Source organism: Aphidius gifuensis, linkage group LG1, assembly GCF_014905175.1.
Source record: "Aphidius gifuensis isolate YNYX2018 linkage group LG1, ASM1490517v1, whole genome shotgun sequence".
In the NCBI taxonomy this organism is placed as follows: Eukaryota; Metazoa; Arthropoda; class Insecta; order Hymenoptera; family Braconidae; genus Aphidius; species Aphidius gifuensis.
Window position 1 is genome coordinate 8,035,239 of NC_057788.1, and position 20,988 is coordinate 8,056,226.

The 20,988-nt window shown below is 24.8% G+C and overlaps 3 protein-coding genes across 7 annotated transcripts; 1 reads left to right on the forward strand and 2 right to left on the reverse strand.

Moving 5' to 3' along the window:
• Positions 1 to 1,459: 1,459 nt before the first annotated feature.
• LOC122847560 (purine nucleoside phosphorylase-like) lies at positions 1,460 to 11,247 on the reverse strand. Of its 2 annotated transcripts, none has more exons than XM_044145336.1 (7): positions 10,856 to 11,247; positions 7,525 to 7,619; positions 7,137 to 7,348; positions 6,657 to 6,798; positions 6,530 to 6,563; positions 3,584 to 3,774; positions 1,460 to 3,405 (listed from the first exon to the last, which is right to left on the reverse strand). In XM_044145336.1, the coding sequence occupies exons 1-7, from the start codon at positions 10,951 to 10,953 to the stop codon at positions 3,176 to 3,178; spliced, it is 1,002 nt and encodes a 333-aa protein (XP_044001271.1). In that variant the 5' UTR covers positions 10,954 to 11,247; the 3' UTR covers positions 1,460 to 3,175. The 2 variants fall into 2 exon arrangements, with proteins under 2 accessions (XP_044001271.1, XP_044001272.1); XM_044145337.1 differs by having other exon boundaries at positions 7,137 to 7,315; positions 10,856 to 11,069.
• Positions 11,248 to 13,489: 2,242 nt separating this feature from the next.
• LOC122847561 (dynein assembly factor with WDR repeat domains 1-like) lies at positions 13,490 to 15,767 on the reverse strand. The gene is made up of 7 exons (XM_044145338.1): positions 15,510 to 15,767; positions 15,203 to 15,275; positions 14,898 to 15,101; positions 14,640 to 14,762; positions 14,223 to 14,546; positions 13,854 to 14,152; positions 13,490 to 13,689 (listed from the first exon to the last, which is right to left on the reverse strand). The coding sequence occupies exons 1-7, from the start codon at positions 15,547 to 15,549 to the stop codon at positions 13,493 to 13,495; spliced, it is 1,260 nt and encodes a 419-aa protein (XP_044001273.1). The 5' UTR covers positions 15,550 to 15,767; the 3' UTR covers positions 13,490 to 13,492.
• A 672-nt stretch (positions 15,768 to 16,439) lies between these two features.
• Positions 16,440 to 20,910, forward strand: LOC122847562 (protein CREBRF homolog). Of its 4 annotated transcripts, none has more exons than XM_044145340.1 (5): positions 16,440 to 18,112; positions 18,593 to 19,051; positions 19,136 to 19,618; positions 19,692 to 19,814; positions 19,898 to 20,910. In XM_044145340.1, exons 1-5 carry the CDS (start codon positions 17,461 to 17,463, stop codon positions 19,987 to 19,989), a joined length of 1,809 nt encoding a protein of 602 aa, XP_044001275.1. In that variant the 5' UTR covers positions 16,440 to 17,460; the 3' UTR covers positions 19,990 to 20,910. The 4 variants fall into 4 exon arrangements, with proteins under 4 accessions (XP_044001275.1, XP_044001277.1, XP_044001274.1 ...); XM_044145342.1 differs by having other exon boundaries at positions 18,620 to 19,051; XM_044145339.1 differs by having other exon boundaries at positions 16,441 to 18,112; positions 19,895 to 20,910.
• The last annotated feature ends 78 nt before the right edge of the window (positions 20,911 to 20,988 follow it).

Here is a 20,988-nt window from a genome sequence, read left to right on the forward strand (position 1 = left end):
CTCAAAATCACACGGACACAAATACCCAATTTTCCCAGAAAAAAAAAAAAAAATACACAAACATCCGTAAAGTGTATATTTAATCGATCGCCCTTTCATGATATTTAATTTTATAATATACTTTTACGAATGAGATAATAATAAATTAACAAGAAAATTGTATGAAAATAGTAAAATTGAGGCAGGATTTTTTTAACCGATTTGAGCGTCATATTATTATATTTTATATAAAATAATAAATTAATTCACTAAAATTATCATTTTTTTATGTAAAATTATAATTGTCTATTTGTAATCTGTCGAATTAATAAACTTTTTTAATTATTTCGCGTTTAAAAATTATAAAAACTTAATAAAATTTCGGAGCTTTAACGGTGGAGACTGACCCCCGCAACGAACCGAATGCCTGCTCAAGATGGCTGATGGAGTCGTAGTTTATTTTTTTTTTTTTTTTTGCCAAGGACACTACACCACCGCACACACACACGCATAAACAAATTGCCCAAACTCACACGGACATGAATACTCAATTTTTACTCAAAAAAAAAACACAAACATCAGTAAAATATGTATTTAATCCATCGGAATTTTATCATGATTAATTTTATAATGTTATTACGAATAAAATTGAAATAAATTAATAAAAAAATATCACTCGCATTATGTAAAAACAGCGAAATTGAGGCAGGACTTTTTCGACGGACTTTAGCGTTATTTTGTGCAGCGTCATGATAAATATATAAAATAATAAATTAATTTACTTGAATTATTACTTTTTTATGTGAAACTATAATTGTCTTATTGTGATCTATCGGATTAATACACTTTTTTAATTGATTCGCGTTTAAAATTTATAAAAACTTAATAAAACTTCGGAGCTCTTACGGGGTCTACACTTACCTCGACCCCCGCAATGAACACACGAACGGAATGCCGGCTCAAAATGGCCCACCAGTTGTTTTTTTTTTTTTTTTTGCGCTACTAGCGACTCCTTGCGGCAAACATAATAAAGCGCGAAAATAATTTTTTAATTTGAAAATAAAAGATGAGCAAAAATTGTTGATATTAAAATAAAAATAATTATAAAAGTAATTATTAAATAAATAATAAACTATTAAATAATTCGATGAATAATTTATATTTTATTATCGATAAATAATCAAACAAATAAATTTAAAAACAAAATATTGTTTTTTTATTGTTTTTCTTTTTAACAATTAATTATTTATATATCTAGATTAATAATTAAAAAATTTTCTTTTACAAAATAAAATTTCCATTAATGTTAAATTCAAGTTGAATATAATTTAAATAAAAAAAAAAATAGATTTTTTTTTATTCTTCTTCAGAACAACAAGATGAAAAAATATAAAAAAAAAAAAACAATTTAAAAAAACAATATACACATAAATAAAATGATAAACTTCAAAGATCTAAAAAAAATATATAGACAGCCATAAGTTAGATAAGTTTTTTCAGCCTGTCAAAACATAATTTAATTCAAAGTGTAATAACGACCGGCGTCAAGGCCGGAAAGTGTTGAGAAAAAAAAGGCACGGTCGAGGGTGATAATAAAAGAAAGGGTTGAAGATTGAAAAAATTGAGGGGAAATGAAAGTGAATTGTATGAGAAAAATAAAGTAAAAAGTTAGGTGTTAGGCTTCAAGGATCCAGTTAAATTTATAAGAACAAAAAAAAAAGAAAAACATACATCAGAAGAGCATTAATCCAAACGGAAAAAGGTGTGGTATATACCAAGACGAAAATAACAAAATTAAACTTCTCATGTTACTTTTAGAAATGTTCGTTTCCTGTAATTTTCAAAAGTGGCATAGAGTACATATTTTTTATTCTATCAATTATTTCAACTTCAATCATTAAAAATTAAATAAATAGCTATGTACTTTTTATAACAAATAATTAATAACAAAATAATTATAAAAATAATATTAAATATAAAAAGAGCTTTCAAATCATAGCCACTATTTGTGAAAATAAATCAACTACACCAAAGATTTTTCTTTTATAAAAAAAAAACAAATTGGAAATTTAATTTAATTCAAGTTAAAAAAATAAATTTTGATAAATAATAATTTTATAATTTAAATATAAATAATTCAAGTTGTGTGTGTGTGTTTTTTTTTTTATAAAAATTGGTACAAATAAAGTTTTTATTTATTTTTATATTTTATTTTTTTTAAAGACGTGTTGGTGATGCAAGCCATCAGGCTTTTAGCCAGTTTCATTTTTTACTACCTTGCAATGTACGTGCACCGAATCAAATGAATGATCGAATAGCATCGTCGCTTTTACGTGAAGAAAAAAAAATAAATAAATAAAAGCAAAAAAAAAACACCATCGAAAAAAGGGGTTTTGTGAGGAGACCCTTGAATTGAGATAAGACGACGCGACTTTAAACATAACGGATAGCGAATTCGTTTCACCACGAAGCTACCCATCGTTATTGCTTTCCTCGTCGTTGGCCATTGAGTATAGGTTGAATTTGAAGTAGAAATAGAGAATATAAAAAATAAAATAAAAAGAATTGCAAAGTGAGATTTCAAGGATCGAAGGTGATAATTTCAAGAGTCTTTTCTACGGATTTTTCAAGTTAAAAAAACTTAACTCACTGAGATACGTTTCTTTTTTTTTTTTTTTCTATTTTCATTTGCAACAATTTGGTCATGCGTTAAATTAAATACGATTTACGTGAATTTTGCCTTTTTAGATTGTAAATCTTGCATTGAGAAAAGAGCATGAATATAAGAATTAAAAAAAAAATTGAATGAAAGAAATAAAAAAAAGTTGCTTATAAATGCCGATGAAATAATTTAATTCAGGTCAACTTGAATGCCAAAAAAGAACCTTTGAAATTCAAGCAACTATGTATAATGCAAATTCAATGGGCATTACGATTTAGTAAAAATTTATAATAAAAAAATTTTTACGTGACGTATTTCTTATTTGAAAGAGAAAAATAAAATTAAAAAAAAAAAATACTTCTATTTTTTTACAGCTGATGACAAATTGTTTTTACAAATGTTTTTTTTTTCCCTATTTTTTAAGCAACAGTCATATTCTCTATTTTTAATATTAAATAAAAAACCAAAGCCAAAAAGTAATATTATTTTAAAATTTTGATAAATTATTATTGATTGAAAATTTAGTGTATATATTCATTGTTGTCGATTAAGTTCAAAATCGTGTTTCTTCAAATGTTGAATAATTCGTATTAAAAATTCTTGAAGTATTGGTTGTCTTGATTTACCAACATCCATAACTTCTTCATGATTAGCTTCTTCATGACAATCATAATCACAAACACATTGATTTGTTATCAAACTGAAGGCAAATACTTGAAGATCACAGTGACGTGCTGTTATAACTTCATGAACAGTTGACATACCTTTAAAAAAAAATATATAATTAATACAACGAAAACACATAGATAAATTTAATTTAAATCATAAAATACTTGAGAAAATAAAAATCATATAAATGTTAATTTTTTTAATATTTCTCTAAATATTTACATTTACTTTATGCTTAAATTTAAAATATTTAAAAAATTTATACAATCTTACCAACAGCATCAACTCCAACCATACTTAGCATTTTTAATTCAGCAACTGTTTCAAAATTTGGTCCTCCAAGACATGTATAAACACCCTTGTGAATTATATCAGAAATACCCATTTCTTCAGCAACTTGAGTTCCAACTTCAAGAAGTTGTTTATTGTAAGCTTTGTTCATTGGTGGAAAACGTGGACCAAATCTAGAGATACAAAATACAAAAATTAATACAAATAATCATTTACTTAATTTTATTTTCACTGATTGTTGCATTATTTTCTTGAACAATGATTTTGAATGCTGTGATGTAGAAATAATGACAGAGCAAACTTTGACGAAAAAAAATAAATATATTTCTCATTGTTTTGTTTCAGTCTGATTGGTAGACGAGTAAAATTGATTATTCTTAAAATAATATTGACATTGATGTTCAATTACAGTTGCTTCTGTATATATATTTTTTTTTTTAATTAGAATTTCTATTGTTTCATGATGTATTAATAAATAATATAATTATTATTTTCATACATTGTATATAGCCAAGAATAATAGTTTATGTTTAAAATAAAAATGAGACACAAATGAGAATCATCTTTTTAAAAAAGAAAATACATCCGAGATGGGGATCATTAGTCTAAGGACAAGACAGTGGGGAAAAGAATAAATAAAAAAATATAATATCAACAGAATAAATAAAGACAGTAAAAAAAAGTAGCTAAAACTTTTCGTGAGACTGTTCTTTATGGGATAAAAACTGAAATGAATTTAAGATGAGAGGTGAGAGCATTTTTCAAGACGACAAAATTTCACAAAGTAAATACGCCAATCGAGTATTATTTATTTTTATTTATTTTTTTTTTTTTTTTATATATATTCACTGCAAACATCTCATCAATCCAATTCTTCAGATTATTGAAATAAAATAAATTAACTTTATCCCCTTGGGTGAGTTTCAGTCATCCACCTCACTCAAAATCTGATAAACTTGATTGAAAATTCTTCAAATATGTACTCAATATGTATTTACGCTTTTAAAAAAAAAAATTTTTCATTTTTATATATTTAACTTTTCAATTTTATTTTTATATAAATCAATTTTATCGTTTATTATATTTTTATTTTTTATCAAATTATTGTATATAATTTAAAACTCAAAATTAAACTTTTAATTTATATTTTTTTGTTTAGTTTTAAGATATTTATTTATATTTTTAGATAAAAATTAAAATTGTATGTAAGCATAACGTAAGAGTAGAAAAAAAGTACTCATTTCCTGAAAGTATTCAATGATTCCTTGATTAGCTTAGATCTTAGAAAATTTATTTAAGAAAAAATTACGAGGATAGTTCAACCACATCATAGACAAAAAAAATAAAAACCAGTAGTCGTCGTAGAATAGTATAAATCCACCCCATCCCCTTTCGACAATTTCAAAAATTCCCATTTTTTTCCTAAACTAGCCTTCATCCTAAAATAATTTAATAAAAAAAAAATTACGAGGATAGCTCAACCCCATCATAGACAAAAAAAATAAAAAAAGTTAAAATCCACCCCCTACCCCCCTTTGACCATTTCAAAAATTCCCATTTTTTTTCCTAAATTAGCTTTGATCCTAAACAATTGAATAAAAAAAAAATTCTGAGGATAGCTTTATTTTTATTAATAATTGATTAGAAAAGTTAAGGACCGGGCCCAAGAAAACCCCTATGTTCCCTGTACTTTAAATTTCTAGACGCTAATTTCAGCGCCATTTCAAAGTTTTGTTCGGCAGTTTTTGGAAAAATTGCATATTTGTATTAGAATAACAGAATGACCAAAGAGGTATTCACTGATTTGAAAAGCTCACCTTCTTTACTTAATAATCCTCTAATAATTTGAAATTTTCGTCTGGCAGTTTTCGAAAAAAATGGATTTTTGTATTAGGATAACAGAATGACTAAAGAGTTCGTCGGTGATGTTGTTATACATCGTTTGATCAAAGGAATGATCTACCATCAGTTAAGGCTGAAATTTCCTTGGTGGCAAATATCGATCGATAATTTAAAAGAGCACGTCGATCGGCTAATTCCTTTGGCATTCGTACTACCAAAATATGTTTCAATTGCATATGTGGTAAAATCATCACTTTTTTTCGCAAATAATCCTGATAGACTAGCTGATTTTATGAGGTACTCACACGAAAATAATTCATACAATTTATATAAATTATATATAATTTACATATTTATATATATATATAAGTTATATCTAATTTATATAAATTATATAAACAATTTATATACAAATTCTTCTCTAAAATTCCAGAACACCATAACAACATAAAATTGATAAAATTCTGGAGTTTTAGAGGAACAATTTCGAAGGATCTCCTATGATATAGAATAATATAAAAACTAGTAAACTAGAACAGTAAATTTTATATATTTTAATAAATTCTCAAAAAGAAGTCAACCACAAATACTATGATGGCCTGAATGGATTGGGCACATAACTAGAGGCAATTTTCATGTTGGATCTTTGTTTGATTATTGCTTCTGGAATTATAGCGAAGCTATTGGATTATTTCCCAGGATTACGTTACACTACTACAGCAAATAGATCTACAAAGATCTTCTATTTTTTTTTTCGAGACATTCTGATGATTTTACCATCATTCAAATTTCTCCATCACTTCTCCACGGGTCATTTTCGTAAAAAAATGGAGAAATGACGGAGGAAAGTCGGAGAAATATTTCTACCAGCGATTCTGATAAATTATTAGGCGAACTGTTTAATCAATCAATCAACTTTAATCAGTTAACTACGTTATATTATTTACCTAACTTTCAAATAATAAATTATGAAATTTTTTTCTAGCAATAATAATGAGTGAGCTACGTACAAACAGACGTCCACAAACGCGTGTAGTGCACGTACAACAACGTATAATAAAAATTAAAATTGTATTTAAATATTACCTGTCGTCATTGGGTCCTTGGAGTGGATTATTGCCTGCAAATAATTATGACAATTAAAGATAAAAATATTATTCAATAAATAATCAATAATTAATAATTTATAAATAAAAAAAAAAAATTTATATACCTGCAAATCCCATCATATTCACATGATCTCTCACCATCATAATGTCACCAACCTTGTATTTAGGATTGAGACCACCAGCAGCATTCGTAGCAATCAAATGGGTAACACCCACAAGTTTCATCACCCTAACCGGCATTGAACACTAAAATAAATGACAAAAGAAAAGAAAAAAAAAATAAATATATAAAATAGTCAATGGTTATATTATTCATTCTTCTTATTCATGCCTGTCACACAATTCATCCTCGCAATTTGTCCTACATACTATTTATTTCTCAATATTTCAAATTCATTTTATTTACCGAAAAAAAAAATAAAACAAAAAACAGCAAAATACATGGACAAAAAAAAAATAAAAATAATTATTTGATTGCGAGCAAAATTTTTTTCTCCATCAATTGTTGAATGAATATATAAATTTTTTTTTTTTTTTACATTTAAATTTATGATTTTATTGTTTAGCTATTTTTTTTATTTTACCTTCCATAATGGATAGCCTTCGTAGTAGTGGAATCTGCCCTGCATGCACATCACAGGAACTCCCTCGAGATATCCAAAAACTAATTGACCAACATGACCCTTGACTGTTGATTTTGGAAAATGTGGAATTTCTTCATATGGAAATATTTTTTTCTCTGACAGTGAATCAGCAATTGAACCTGGACACAACTCATTTTCTTCAGATTCACCTGCTTAATGATGAAATGACATATTCACAATAAATTGGCGCATTCAAAAAAAAAAAAAAAACAACTTAATAAATTATTTTAAAACTCTCATAATTAAATTATTTAAAATTTTTTTAAAAATAATTTTGATTGTGCCATTTTATTGTAATTGAAATTAAAAAAATAGATTTATTAATTACCCATTCCAGAACCACAAATTATTCCAATTTTAGGTCGAATTGTAGTTCGATCAAAAAGATATTTTGCTGACTCTTGAAGTGTTTCAAAACTATATCTAAAAAAAAAAGAAAAATAAATAATTTTGCTAGTAGCTTAATTTTTAATTTATGTCTTTTTTTATTTCTTAATTATGTATATTTAATATTAATTAAAATTAAAGGTATATAAATACGGTCAAAATAGGGAGGCTCTTTGTAAAGCTATATAATAAATCGTTTGAATATTGTGCAATTTTGTCAAGCCTGGTAAAATGTCAGTGGTTTTGAATTGTGCATATATGTATGTGAGATTGTGAGAATAGAGTGAATTTGTACGAAGCATTTCCGGGAATGAGAAAACTAGAGTAGAATATAGTTATATGTATAAATGTATATATATTTCATAGAATTACATATATATTGTATATATGATAAAGCGACGAATGTTATAGACGTGAAAGCTTCGAGGCATTTTGCATTACATCAACACCAAAAGATTTTCTCAAATTCACATACAGTGGATTCAAAATCTTCGCATGTATAAAGTTCTCTCTTAGTAGATTATATATATAAGATTGTTCAACACTAGATACGCAGAAAACAAGCTGGATAGTTGCTGAAGCGTTATATACAATATATATATATTTCGTTCACAATTGTATTGTGCACTAGGGTGTTGTACAATATTGCGATAAACATTTTAAATCTCGTCCACTAATTAATCCAGTTTCTATTGACATTATTTCAACATGTATTTATTTTTTTGAAATTTCTTTTAATAAACTATTCTAGATTTTAATGCTACAAACTTTGTTTACAATTATAATAGAATTAAATGAAATTTAAATTATCTTATGTAAAAAAAAAATGTATTTGTTATTTAAATTATTCAAAGCATTTATTTAATATAGTTAATTAATTTTTAATAAAAAGTTTTATAAGCTTTTCTAATTATCAATCAAGTAAATAATAAATTTATATTTTTTATTTATAATTATATATATTTTTTTAATGTATACAGCTGCAAGCTTTGTTTACTTTTATGATTGATATTTTTGAGTTTAATTAATTAGTTTTTACTATTATCGATAAACCCCAAAAAAATATATTCAAAATTTTAAGTGAATCATTTTTATGAAAGCCAAAATCATTAAATTTTATATTATCTAAAATCATTGAAGCATTATTACTGGCAAAATCGTTTTTGGTGTGAAAAGTACAAGCGCATATGGAGTGAATATTTACTGGAACGTAAAATATATTATGTCCATATAAAATTGAGTTTTGCACAGGATAATTTGATGATAAACTATTAATTTGGATAATTATAACATTATACTGAATCTATTGTTGAAAATCGATTAATTCAGTTTAAATTCATGTAATAATTTTCTAAAAAAAAAAAACAATATATAAAGTTAATTTAATCATTCTATAAATAAATACATAAATATTTCATGTAAATTTTAACTAGCTTGTGCAGCAAAAAAATATAGAATGAGCTTACACTGAAATAAGGTGAATTGAGCTTGACGATATAAAGCTCTCTATATGTATATACAGCTTAAAACCAAGATCATAACTAACAGTTATACAAAAAAATAAATAAATAAATAAAAAATGCATAGAATATTTTAAAAATATATTTCAGCTTGTACAAATATTGCACATGCATTTTTTAAATAAACAATTAAATTTATATACTGAAATATAACGTTATTATTTATTTGTTTATAAAAATAATTAATCGTCTGTTCTGTCAATTATTAATATATATTTCCACGTGGATTATTTTTATACTTCTCTGAATCGAGTGTGTGTGGTAATATCGTATATGTTTTTCAATATTAAATTGCCGACTGAAAATTTAGATCATATTTTTACGCCAGAACAAATTCAATTTTTTCATTATACATGTATATTGATGTATTAATAATAAATTTATTTATAATTATTATTTTTATTTCAATTTTTAAATGGGCGTTGAAATTGAATTTATCATGTGTTTTATAAATATTATGAAAATTTTTTTTTTTTTTAATCATTCTTATCAGTATGTTTCAGTGTACATTTAGTTTTTTTTTTTTTACTCATCTCTACTCATTTAGTTGAAATGATGTAATCAGGTGAATCAACACAAACTCTCTCACACAAAAATTAGATAACTCATCAATGTCGGCTATTAAATTAATCATATTTTTCATACACACAATAATAATCCAAAATAATAATAATGAATATTTCTAAGGATCAATAAATACTCATCTTTAATTTATTTTTATTTATAAAAATATTTTTTTCAAATACTACCTCATTAATGAGTTAAAAAAAAAAGAGGAGGACTACTTGGTTTTGAAACTCAACAAATTCTTCGTTGAATTTTCAATTGTAAAAAAAATATTTAAATAAAAAATAGAAACTCTTCTTCTTTTCCAGTGTTCATGTGATGATACATTTGTATATACCAATGGCATTTCAGCGTGCGTGGCATTCTATTACCTTGTGCATAATGTATACAGAAAAAAAAATTTTTTTTTTTTGTTTTTAAGACTTATGTGCTATGAAAAATAAAAATAAAAAACAGTATATGCGGTATTTATTTTTTTCAAGACAATAAGACAACTTGACATTTTCACAGTGAAATGTAGTTAAAAAAAAAAACGACAAATTTTTTTCAAGTAACTTATCACGCAAGTGAATAAAGAAATGATTCAGTTGTGACATTAATTTAAACTTTTTATTTAACAAATAATTTAAAAAAAATAAATATCTTTATCAATTTTTACGAAAACTTATTAATATTTTTTAATAATTACACTAATAATAATTTAAAGAAAAAAATTATTATCATTTTTAAAAGACAGTTTACTTAATTGATAACAAAAAAAATTTTAGATCAATAGTATTATTATTATTGTATATATTTTTGTCGTCTTATTTCGAAAAGTAATAATAAAAAAATATCCATCATCTTATCTGTCAATAAATTATTCCCGCATATCAAGAAATTATTATTGCGTGAATAAACTTAATTTCATTAAATTAAATTAATCAGAATGAACTATGTCACTATTATATTATGATTATTAATATTATTATTAATATTTTTATTTATTATTTTTTCTACTTATAGTTAATAACTCGTGTCAGTTATAAATAATTTCGAGACATTTGTGTCATCGCGTGTTCTCTTTATGCCGGATATTTCGTCATAATGAAAAAAATGAATAAAAAAAAGTAAAAATAAATAACAACAGAATATTTCAACATGAATTGTTTTTTTTTTTAATGTTATATTAAAATTTGAACTCACGATGAGTGGTTGGCATGTTTAACTGCAGTATGAAGAAACTCATTTTCAGCAGGTCTAGCAAGTGGTCCATATCCGTTCATGACTTTTTGGAAAGGCATAATTATTATTGAAAAATTATTTATTATTTATAAACAGTATATTAATTAATTTAATTTATTTAAAAATATTTATGTTATTAGCTTCGATGTTATATTGCAAACTGATCACTGACAAATGTTGGATGATAATTTGTTGTGAGCTGTTTTATAAGCATCTCAATGTTACAATAAAAAATGAATATTCAACAATTGACCAATCATTGTTGATATAATTAAAATATTATAACGAATCATAAAAGAGTTATAAGAGAATAAATAAGGGGCTTTGATAATGATAACCCATTGCATGTAAATGCTCCAATTGCTTGGTTTTGCGAGGTCGATTTAAACTGTCTCGTTGGCAGAGGGGAAACGATACTAATCTTCTTTCCCTCTTTCCTCCCTGTCATTGTCAATGTTTTTTTTTTTTTTTAAATTTATTTTTTTTTTCCACCTCATTATCCAATGTCAAGCCCTCAACAATCTCACGATATATATTTACTGTATGTACTCAACAAAACAAGGGATGAATTCAAATTTTAAATTACAAAAATTTTATCACGTTAAAAAAAAAAGCATTTTACGTCATTTATTTTTGATATTCTTTTGTAATTTTATTATGTAATAAATTTTAATTTTATGTATATTAAAATGTAGTTAATATTTTTTGTAATATAATGCTTATAATGTATGATTATTAAATTTGGCAAAAATATTTATTTGACCTATGATTTTCGAGAAATTAATTTATCTATAAATTAAATAAATAAAATAAGTTTAAAGTTAATTTCTTAATTATTAATGATAAGAATATCATTAATTTATTTTTAATTACTCAATCTATCTTTATTTTATTATTGTTTTTAGAAATATAAAATACTTGTTTGTTGACGTAGGTACAGGCGATGAATAAAAACAACTTTCGAAAGATAAATGATAATAAATTATGACGTATACAATATTATGTACTAAGATAAGATATAAATAATAAATGTCAAGGTATTTATTTTACTTGTTTAGAATATTCATGCTATTTATTCAATTATTATGTTTACAATAATTTATTTAATACATTATTTATAATTTTTTTTTAAAATTCATTAATAAATTGTAATAATTTTATTTTTCATTTAACAACAAATTACAATAATTTATCATATTTATTTCTAATTGCACCATTTATTATTACACTATGTAAAATTTTTTAAACTAATTTATAATTTTATAATTGAATATTATCGTGAATTTAAATTTTTCATAGAAAAAAAAAAAACAGCTGAAAATAAATTTTTTATTCAATTTGATAAAATATAAAAACACTTTTAAAATAAAATTTTTTTCATTCAATTTTTCAGCTAGTTAGCGAGTATTTTTTTTTTTGTTTTTTTTATTACCATTTTATCGAATATTTTTTTATTTAAAAAAAAAACAATTTTTTTAAAAAGTGCAAACATGAATAATTTCAATATAATATAAAACACATTTATCTATAGAAATAAAAATGATAACATTATTTTAAAATGTCAATGAAAAATGATTAATACGATCCTTTGTAAACAAAAATTGATTTAAAATAATTTTTTATCGTTGACAATAAAATTACAATCAATCATAAATTTATATTTTATACAAAATGTGTCATACTGGCTTTAAAACTATATCAAAATATAAAAAAAAAAAATTAACATTTGTGTTTACTCATGGTGAATTAATAATCTCCGTTTTATATATAAAATAATAGAGCTACTTTATTGAATTAAACCAACAACATTATATCCTCATCAACGATAAACATAAATATTTAATTTTCAAAATATAATAATATTTACATACAATATCGGCATCTATTTTTTTCATATATTAATAATTTTTTTTTTTTTTTTTATTAAACATAGTGATGTATTATTTTATGTATATATACATTTTATTCACGCAGGGACATTGAGTTATGAGTATGAAGCTACATTTTTATGCATAAAATTTTGCTAGTCATATATTTGTCAAGCTTTTCAGCATCACAAGCCAAGAGTCTCCGAGATCGTCACTCAAATTATACATGCGCATTATATATACGTACATATACACGAAAAAAGGAAAAAAAAAAAAATATGAATGAACAAATAAATATAAAAAAAAAAGTGGGGAAATGGTGACATTAGAACTGCAGGGGTTCTCGTCGTTTATCAGTTGACCCCAGTCATACACTATCTCAAATAAACAGAAACGCAATAATATACACGTAATATTCCGGAGGATTCTTTGCATTTCAATTTTGCAAGAGGCAATTTATTATTTTATTTTTATTTATTTTTATGTCGTTTATATTTTATATTTACGTATATGAATTTTTTTTTATTTATGTTTATTTGTTAATTGACAAATTTTCATGTATAAATTTGTCCTTTTAATTTTATTTTTTTTACAAATTATTAATTCATCTATAGAACAATTAGTAAATACATTTGATGACAATTAAATATCATAAAATATAAAAATAAATAACATAAATAAAAAAAATAACGACAATCATTAGTTAAGGAATGACTTTAAACCACTCAAGTCATCTCCATATGGTGCATGTATTGTCCTTACTTGCAGTAATAACAGTGTCACCATTGTAAGAAAATGCACACGAAAATACATCATCAGTATGACCAGTAAGTGTTTGCAAACAGTTACCAGTTTCAACAGACCATAGTCTTGCTGTGCAATCCAATGATGAGGTCAATAATTGGTGACCATTTGGACTAAAACAAACTGATTAAAAAAAAAATACGCACAACAGCATTACGTAATATGTCAAATAAGCACTCAGTAAATATAATTTTAAAAAAACAATACTATCAGTAATAAAAATTATATAAATATATATTTATCTGTCGAGAAAAAAATTTAATCTATTATTGTTTTTTTAAACTTACTTGTTGATACTTCTTCACGATGATCATCAAGCACAAAAAGTTCTTTAAAATCACCAGATATATCCCACATTCTGGCTGTTGAATCACTACTTGCACTTGCTAATTTTAAACCTTGATAATTTAATGCAATATCTAAAACTTCATCATAATGACCTAGTAATGTACCAATACATGAATTCATTCTTGCATCCCATACTTTAACTGTTTTATCTAATGATGAAGATGCAATTATTGAACAATCAAAACTAAATAAACAATTTGATATTTTTCCTTGATGTCCAGTTAAAACACTAATACATCTAAAAAAGAAATAAAATAAAATATATGAAATACATGTTAATAACAATACAAAAATAATTATATTATTACTCAAATGTTCGTGTGTCCCATATACAAACTGTTCCATCAAATGAACCAGTTATAATTTGATTACCATCATTATTATATTGAAGTGAAATTATTTCACCTGAATGTCCTTTCAATGTTCCAATAACTTGACCAGATATTATGTTAAATATTTTAGCTGTTGTATCCATTGAACCAGTTGCAATTCTACATGATTGTGTTGGTGAAAATTTTACAACAACAACTTCAGCATCATGACCCCAAAAACTTACCAAACACTCATCTGAATTTATTCTTGCATCCCAAAGTTTTGCTGTTTTATCAAATGATCCAGTCAGGATTCTATCTCTGTCAATTGATTCAAGACAATTTGTTTTGTTTTTTCCTTTTTTTTTATTTTTATATAATTATATTTTTTATTTCAATGATCAAGCAACTCACGCAGTTGGATTGTTGAAGGACACAGCATATACTACATTCTTGTGGCCTTCGAGAGTAAGAAGCTCCGTTCCACTTTCAATACTCCAAACTTTACAAGTTCGGTCATAGCTTCCCGTCAGGCATCTTTAATTAATTTTTTTTTTTATTTATAAATTTTATTTTTTTATTATGAAAATAATAATAAAACAAAAAAACATAATACGTTAATGTTTACATTTATATTTTTATATATTAAACTACAAAATTATAGAAGTGTACCTTTTACCTAATTTATCAAAGTCAATATTAGTCAAAGGAAGAAGATGTGTTTGAAGTGTTTTATACTTGTAATAACGTTTTACACTTGTGTCACTGACTTTTGCCTGAAGTTTTAATAATGTTTCTTCAAGTTGATCCATTACGCTCTCTGTTATAATTGGTTCATCATTCATTATTTTTTTTGCAAGTATTTTTATGTCTGTTCTAAAAAAGAAAAAAAAAAAAAAAAACAGAAATTATTTATGTGCAGTTATATTTTTTATATTATTATTAACTTATATATTTATTTTATTGAATTTAATTACTTTGAATTAAGATCCAGTAAATCAATCATTTTTGTTTTTACATTTCCACCTTGAGTATACTCCAGGGCAATACCTAAAAAGAAATAAAAAAAAAGAATTAAAATAATAAAATACGATAATATCATTTGCACAAAGCGAATTTAATTTCCCAAATGACTTTAAGGGTGCACTACTTTATACTCGATTGTAGAAACCAATGAATAAAATTAACGATTAACAGCTGAGGGAAAATGAAAAAGATGTTAATAAAATTTATCAAATCGATTAAAAATAAAATACTTTATATATAGAAAAATTGACTTTTTACCTGGTGGAAAGTAACGAAGTAGAAACTTTAATAGTCTCATTACGAATTCGTATCACGTAAAAAATAAAAAAATACTAAACAAAAATTAAAAACAAGCAGTTGTATTTAAAAACACCATTGATTGTCCAATTTTATTTATAAAAATTACAATATCAGTTAATTAATAAATTAAAATAAAAAAATCTTATTTAGTATTTTATTTATTTATTTTATTTTTTTAAAAAACGACAAGTATGCTGAGCATGTTTAAACAATACTAAATGGAATTTACTTGTTTCAGGATCAGTTGCTACGAGTTGTTTGTTCGATTCTCAAAGTTTTTGCATCAATAATTCAGTATACATTTGTAAAATAAAATATATAAAGGTCAAATTGTCTATATTCTTAAAGCAATTGTTGTATTATTTTATTTATTTAACAACACTAATCTATTCAATGAATTTTATTAATTTATTAATTAAATTAAACAATTCCATCTTTTTATTTTCTCGATGTTTTATTTCATTTTTAAATAATCAATTGACGTCACATTTATCTACAAAATATTCTTCATTATCATTTGTCGATAAAGTAAAAAATTTCTACATCGATTGTACTTGCAACGCTCAACGCTAGATAGCGGTCAATGTAAAATCTTGTTTTTCCCAAATGGCTGCCAAGTTTTGTCCTTTTTTTTTCTCTCTCCCTCTCACTCTTCACATTTATACACAACACTAAAAATAAACAACAAAAACAAACACACTAATATGAAACCAACACATTCATATTGACAATAACAAACGACCATTAGATGTCAGGAGAGTTGCGCGATATTTTAAACCAATGAAAAATCTTTATTTCCCAAATATTTGTGACGTTATTTTCTTGATATGCAATATGATTGGTCAATACCATCAAATATACTCGATTGATTGTCTGTATGTGACCTTTTTCTCTCTCTCACTCTCCCAATTTATGAAAAAGTCTCATTAGAGCAACACAGAGAGGGATATATTATTTTTCACACGTTCTCGTGGCAAAACAACAACAGAAGCATACATTCTCATTGTATAATTTTAGTGACGATAAAGTATAATAAATAATATTATTATCAATTTATAAAAATATCAAATTCAGGTGTGTGTTTATTCAATAGTGCTATACTGATATTGTGATTGTAAATTACAAACAATATACAAATTATATTGTCATCATATCATTGAACCAGAGGGAAAAAAAAAAAATAATAATTGGCTGATGAAAGTCATGGCCAACAAGAATAATACAGATTGGGAATCGCCAAAAGGCACCAATGTTATGTGATCCGTGAAACAACATCTAACTTATATATTTTTCCTGTGTGTGACTATCATAAATAATATAATAATAATTATAATATTATTTTTTCTTTGTGTGTTTGTGTATTATTAACAATATTGAAAAATATTATTCACATTTGTTCACATTGGTCTTTTTTTTTTTTTAGTAGTAGTTCTAATCCGTATTTACATTATAAGGTGTAATGAAAACAATAAAAAGGAATTCGTATATATGTATTATTAAGTGATACAGTAAATTTTTTTAATCAAGTAATTATGTCTGCACTGTCATTGCACTGATAAATATTTTTAAAAAGATACTATTGTCTACCCACGCGACGACAAAATTCAGTGTGCACATGTGTATGTGTATATTTTATTTTTATATACACATTTTATTTTTACAACATAATTATATTTTCATCAACAAATAACAAAAAAAAAAAAAATACAAATTAATAATTGGTTTTGTTTACGTGATTGAATATATATTTTTTTTTTGTTTATCAATTAAATTATTTAATTAATTGAATTAAAGGATAATTGAATATATTATTTGTTTAAAAAACAAAACAGCAATAACAATACCTTGCTGTTGTTGTTATTGTTGGTGTATTGTTGACCTTTGTTTTGTTTGTAAATAAACATTCAAAATGGTTGATCAAAATTACTCGGAATTTTTACTTGAACTTGGAAGTAATGCAATGGATACATTGGTTAAACAAGAACCAATTCAAGGTTTAGAAATGAGTTCATCATCAGCATCAGTACCAATACCAGGTGGTCATCGTGGTACACATGGTGTTTATGATCAATTTTCACCATCACCATTGGCAATTAATTCAATTTGGAGTACAAAAACAGATCAAGATGATTCACAATTTAGAATTGATGCTGAACAATTGGGTATTAGTTTTAAAATGGAAGATGATGATATATTTCAAGTTGATAAAGCTGATTTAATACAAGGACCAACATTAGCTGAATTAAATGCAAATGATGATATATTACTTGGTGATTTAAATTTTGATGATTTATTATTACCAGAAGACAACAGAATTATTCAAACACAAAGAAATGAACAAATTATTAATGATAATTCTGGTGGTCCAATGTTTAGTAATAATGGATTAAATTTTACACCAAGTAGATTTCCACAAACATCTGGAGTTTATAAAAATTGTCAATCTTATAATGTTAATTCTGGTTTAATATTAAATGCTGGATTAACACTTATTGATAATAACAGTATGGAACCAGTTAGTCCACCTGCTTATCCAAGTCCTGGTACTAGTAATATTGCAGGTTGGTGAAAGTTTTTGTATTTTATTTAACAAGTTTATTTTTTTATATGATCTTATTTTTTATTTCAATTAAATAATACCTTCTCGCTGAGTTTATTATTATTATTAATATTATTATTATCTTGATGGACTTTGTTTTGTATGTTTGCTTGGAAAAGATTGAAAAGATATTTAAATTCAGGAAAAGTATTTTTAGATAATGATTGCATCGCAGGCTCTCCTTATATATTTTTTTTTTTTTATCTATTTTCTTTTATTTTTTTATCTCAATGTTATGGAAATAGCTGTTTGAAAAGTTTGTTGTTATTCTAAAATTAAAAAAAATTTATTCATAGATTTGATAATAAAAGTTGAAAGAAAAAAAAAAACCAGATTTACATAGTAAATAAATAAAAAAATTAATTATCTATTTAAAAAAAATTATATTACTCAGCGAGTTGGTGAAAAAAAAAAACTGTGACTAGCTGCTAACCATTAATAGAATCCTATGATTCATGTTACGATTTAGGAAGTTCAACACCAAGTTCTTCAACATCACCTCATCCAGTTGTACGACCAACAGGTCAATCAACTCTTCATGAACTTCTCATGCGCAAAGGTGATGTTCCACCAAGTAGTCCAATGATAAGTCATATGGATATAACACCAAATGAACCATCTGGAAGTAATCCAAAAGTATCAAGACTCTCAATGTCAGCACCAACACAATCAATGGGATTAGAACAATTATGGGCAAGACGAGAACCACGTCAACATTTACTAAGTACTGGAAGTTTAGCTGCTGTTGAAGTAGGTTCAACAAGTAGTCTTAGTACTGGTGGTGCATTAAGTCCAGATCCACTTGGTACAACTGATGGAATTGGACAACTCAGTCATGATGAAGGATATGAAGACAGTGATGAAGATAGTGATCATTATGATGATTTTAGCAGTGAAAATGGTTAATTTAATTTACATTTTTTTAAACTTTATTTATTTATCCAAAGTTAATAATATTATTATCTTTTTTTTTTTGATAATTTAGATAGTGGAGGTAGTGATGTTGAGGATCAAGGTATACGTGGTAGTAATGATACTGTTCGTGAATCAAAATTAAGCAAAAAAGAAAAATATTTTTGGCAATATAATGTACAAGCAAAAGGTCCAAAAGGACAAAGATTAGTTGCTCGTGTACGTCTTGAAGATCCTCATGTATTAAATGAAGCAACTGATCCAGTTTTTAGTCCACATTGTGCATTAAGAGGTATTAAACACAGTGGTAAAGCAAGAAAAGGTGATGGTAATGATTTAACACCAAATCCAAGAAAATTACATAGTATTGGACGTGAATTGGATAAATTATCACGTGTTATTAATGATATGACACCTGTTTCGGAATTACCATTTACAGCTAGACCAAAAACACGTAAAGAAAAAAATAAATTAGCATCAAGAGCATGTAGATTAAAGAAAAAAGCACAACATGAAGCTAATAAAATTAAATTACATGGACTTGAACAAGAACACAGTAAGTTTAAATTAACAATTAAAATAACAAATACTATTATTATTTAATTTTTTAATATAAATTTTTTTTATAGAACGTTTGATATATGGAATTGCACAAATGAAAGCAACACTCAGTGCAAAAGCATCTGAATCAAATACCGAAACACAAGAAGAATTAACACGACAAATGGACAGAATATGCAAAGTTGCTACGAGTAAGACGTTTTATCGTAAATAAATAATTAACAATATTTAATGAACTATTTAATTTATGAATGAAACCTTTGTGTTTCAGAAGTGCGGATTGCCAATCACTCAACTGATTTCGTTAACAAAGTCCTTGATAAAGTCAAGGCAGGTGTTCCTGATGGTGGAATTGATGAATTTTAATATATTCATCATTATATTTTTTTTTTAATTATTATTTTATCATTATTATAATTATGTTATAAATATATTATTATTATTTTTCATCTATTTTTAATATATACATCGAGAGTTTGAAAAATAGTCTACATGCACGTTTAGCGAGTTATATGTATTTTTATGATTCAGAGATTTAGAAAAACAAAAAGAAAAGAGATTTATCTCAACAAAAAAAAAAATTGAATCGTTATAATTAAGATTTTTTTTTTTTTTTAATTTTTAATTTAACATTTATTTACGTTAGCTGTGAACGTATTTATACTTGGGAGTGTCGTCCCAATTGTTCGTTCCAATATTTTTTTTTTTTTTTTTTGTCTTGTAGACATTTATTTTTTATTCTTTTTATACGTTTTCAAACTAATATTTAATTCGTGTTAAAAAAAAAAAATAAAATTGATGTTGATTGTTGAATTTGAATGATTTAATTGGGGCAAGTTTTCTCTCAAGTGTACGAAATAGTTGGCTGACTTGGTCTACCTCAGAATGAAACGCTATACCTGCAAAAAAAAAAAAAAAACAATAATGTCTGAAAACAAAAAAAAATTTACATTAAATTAATCTGAGAACCGATTATGTTACTCTTTTAGATTTAAAAAAAAAATTGCGGGTACAGCTCTGGTTAGCTAAGCCTATGAAAATTATATTTATACATCCATCGGATTTTTAATTATATATTTTATTAATATATATTATTATTATTATTATATATCTAACATACTTCATAGACATTATATATTACCTATATTACAGAGTATAAAGCAGAATAATAATAATTTGTATACTAGTTTTTCATATAAAAAAAAAAAACAAAAAAAATAAAACAGCAGCTTTGAGCGTAATGTCAATTGAGAATTGCCTAGTTTTTATTTGGCAGATTGAACAAAATAATTATGATTATTTGAGATAATTTTTATATAAAAAAATAGAATATATTATAAAGAAAAAATACAATAAAAAAAATAG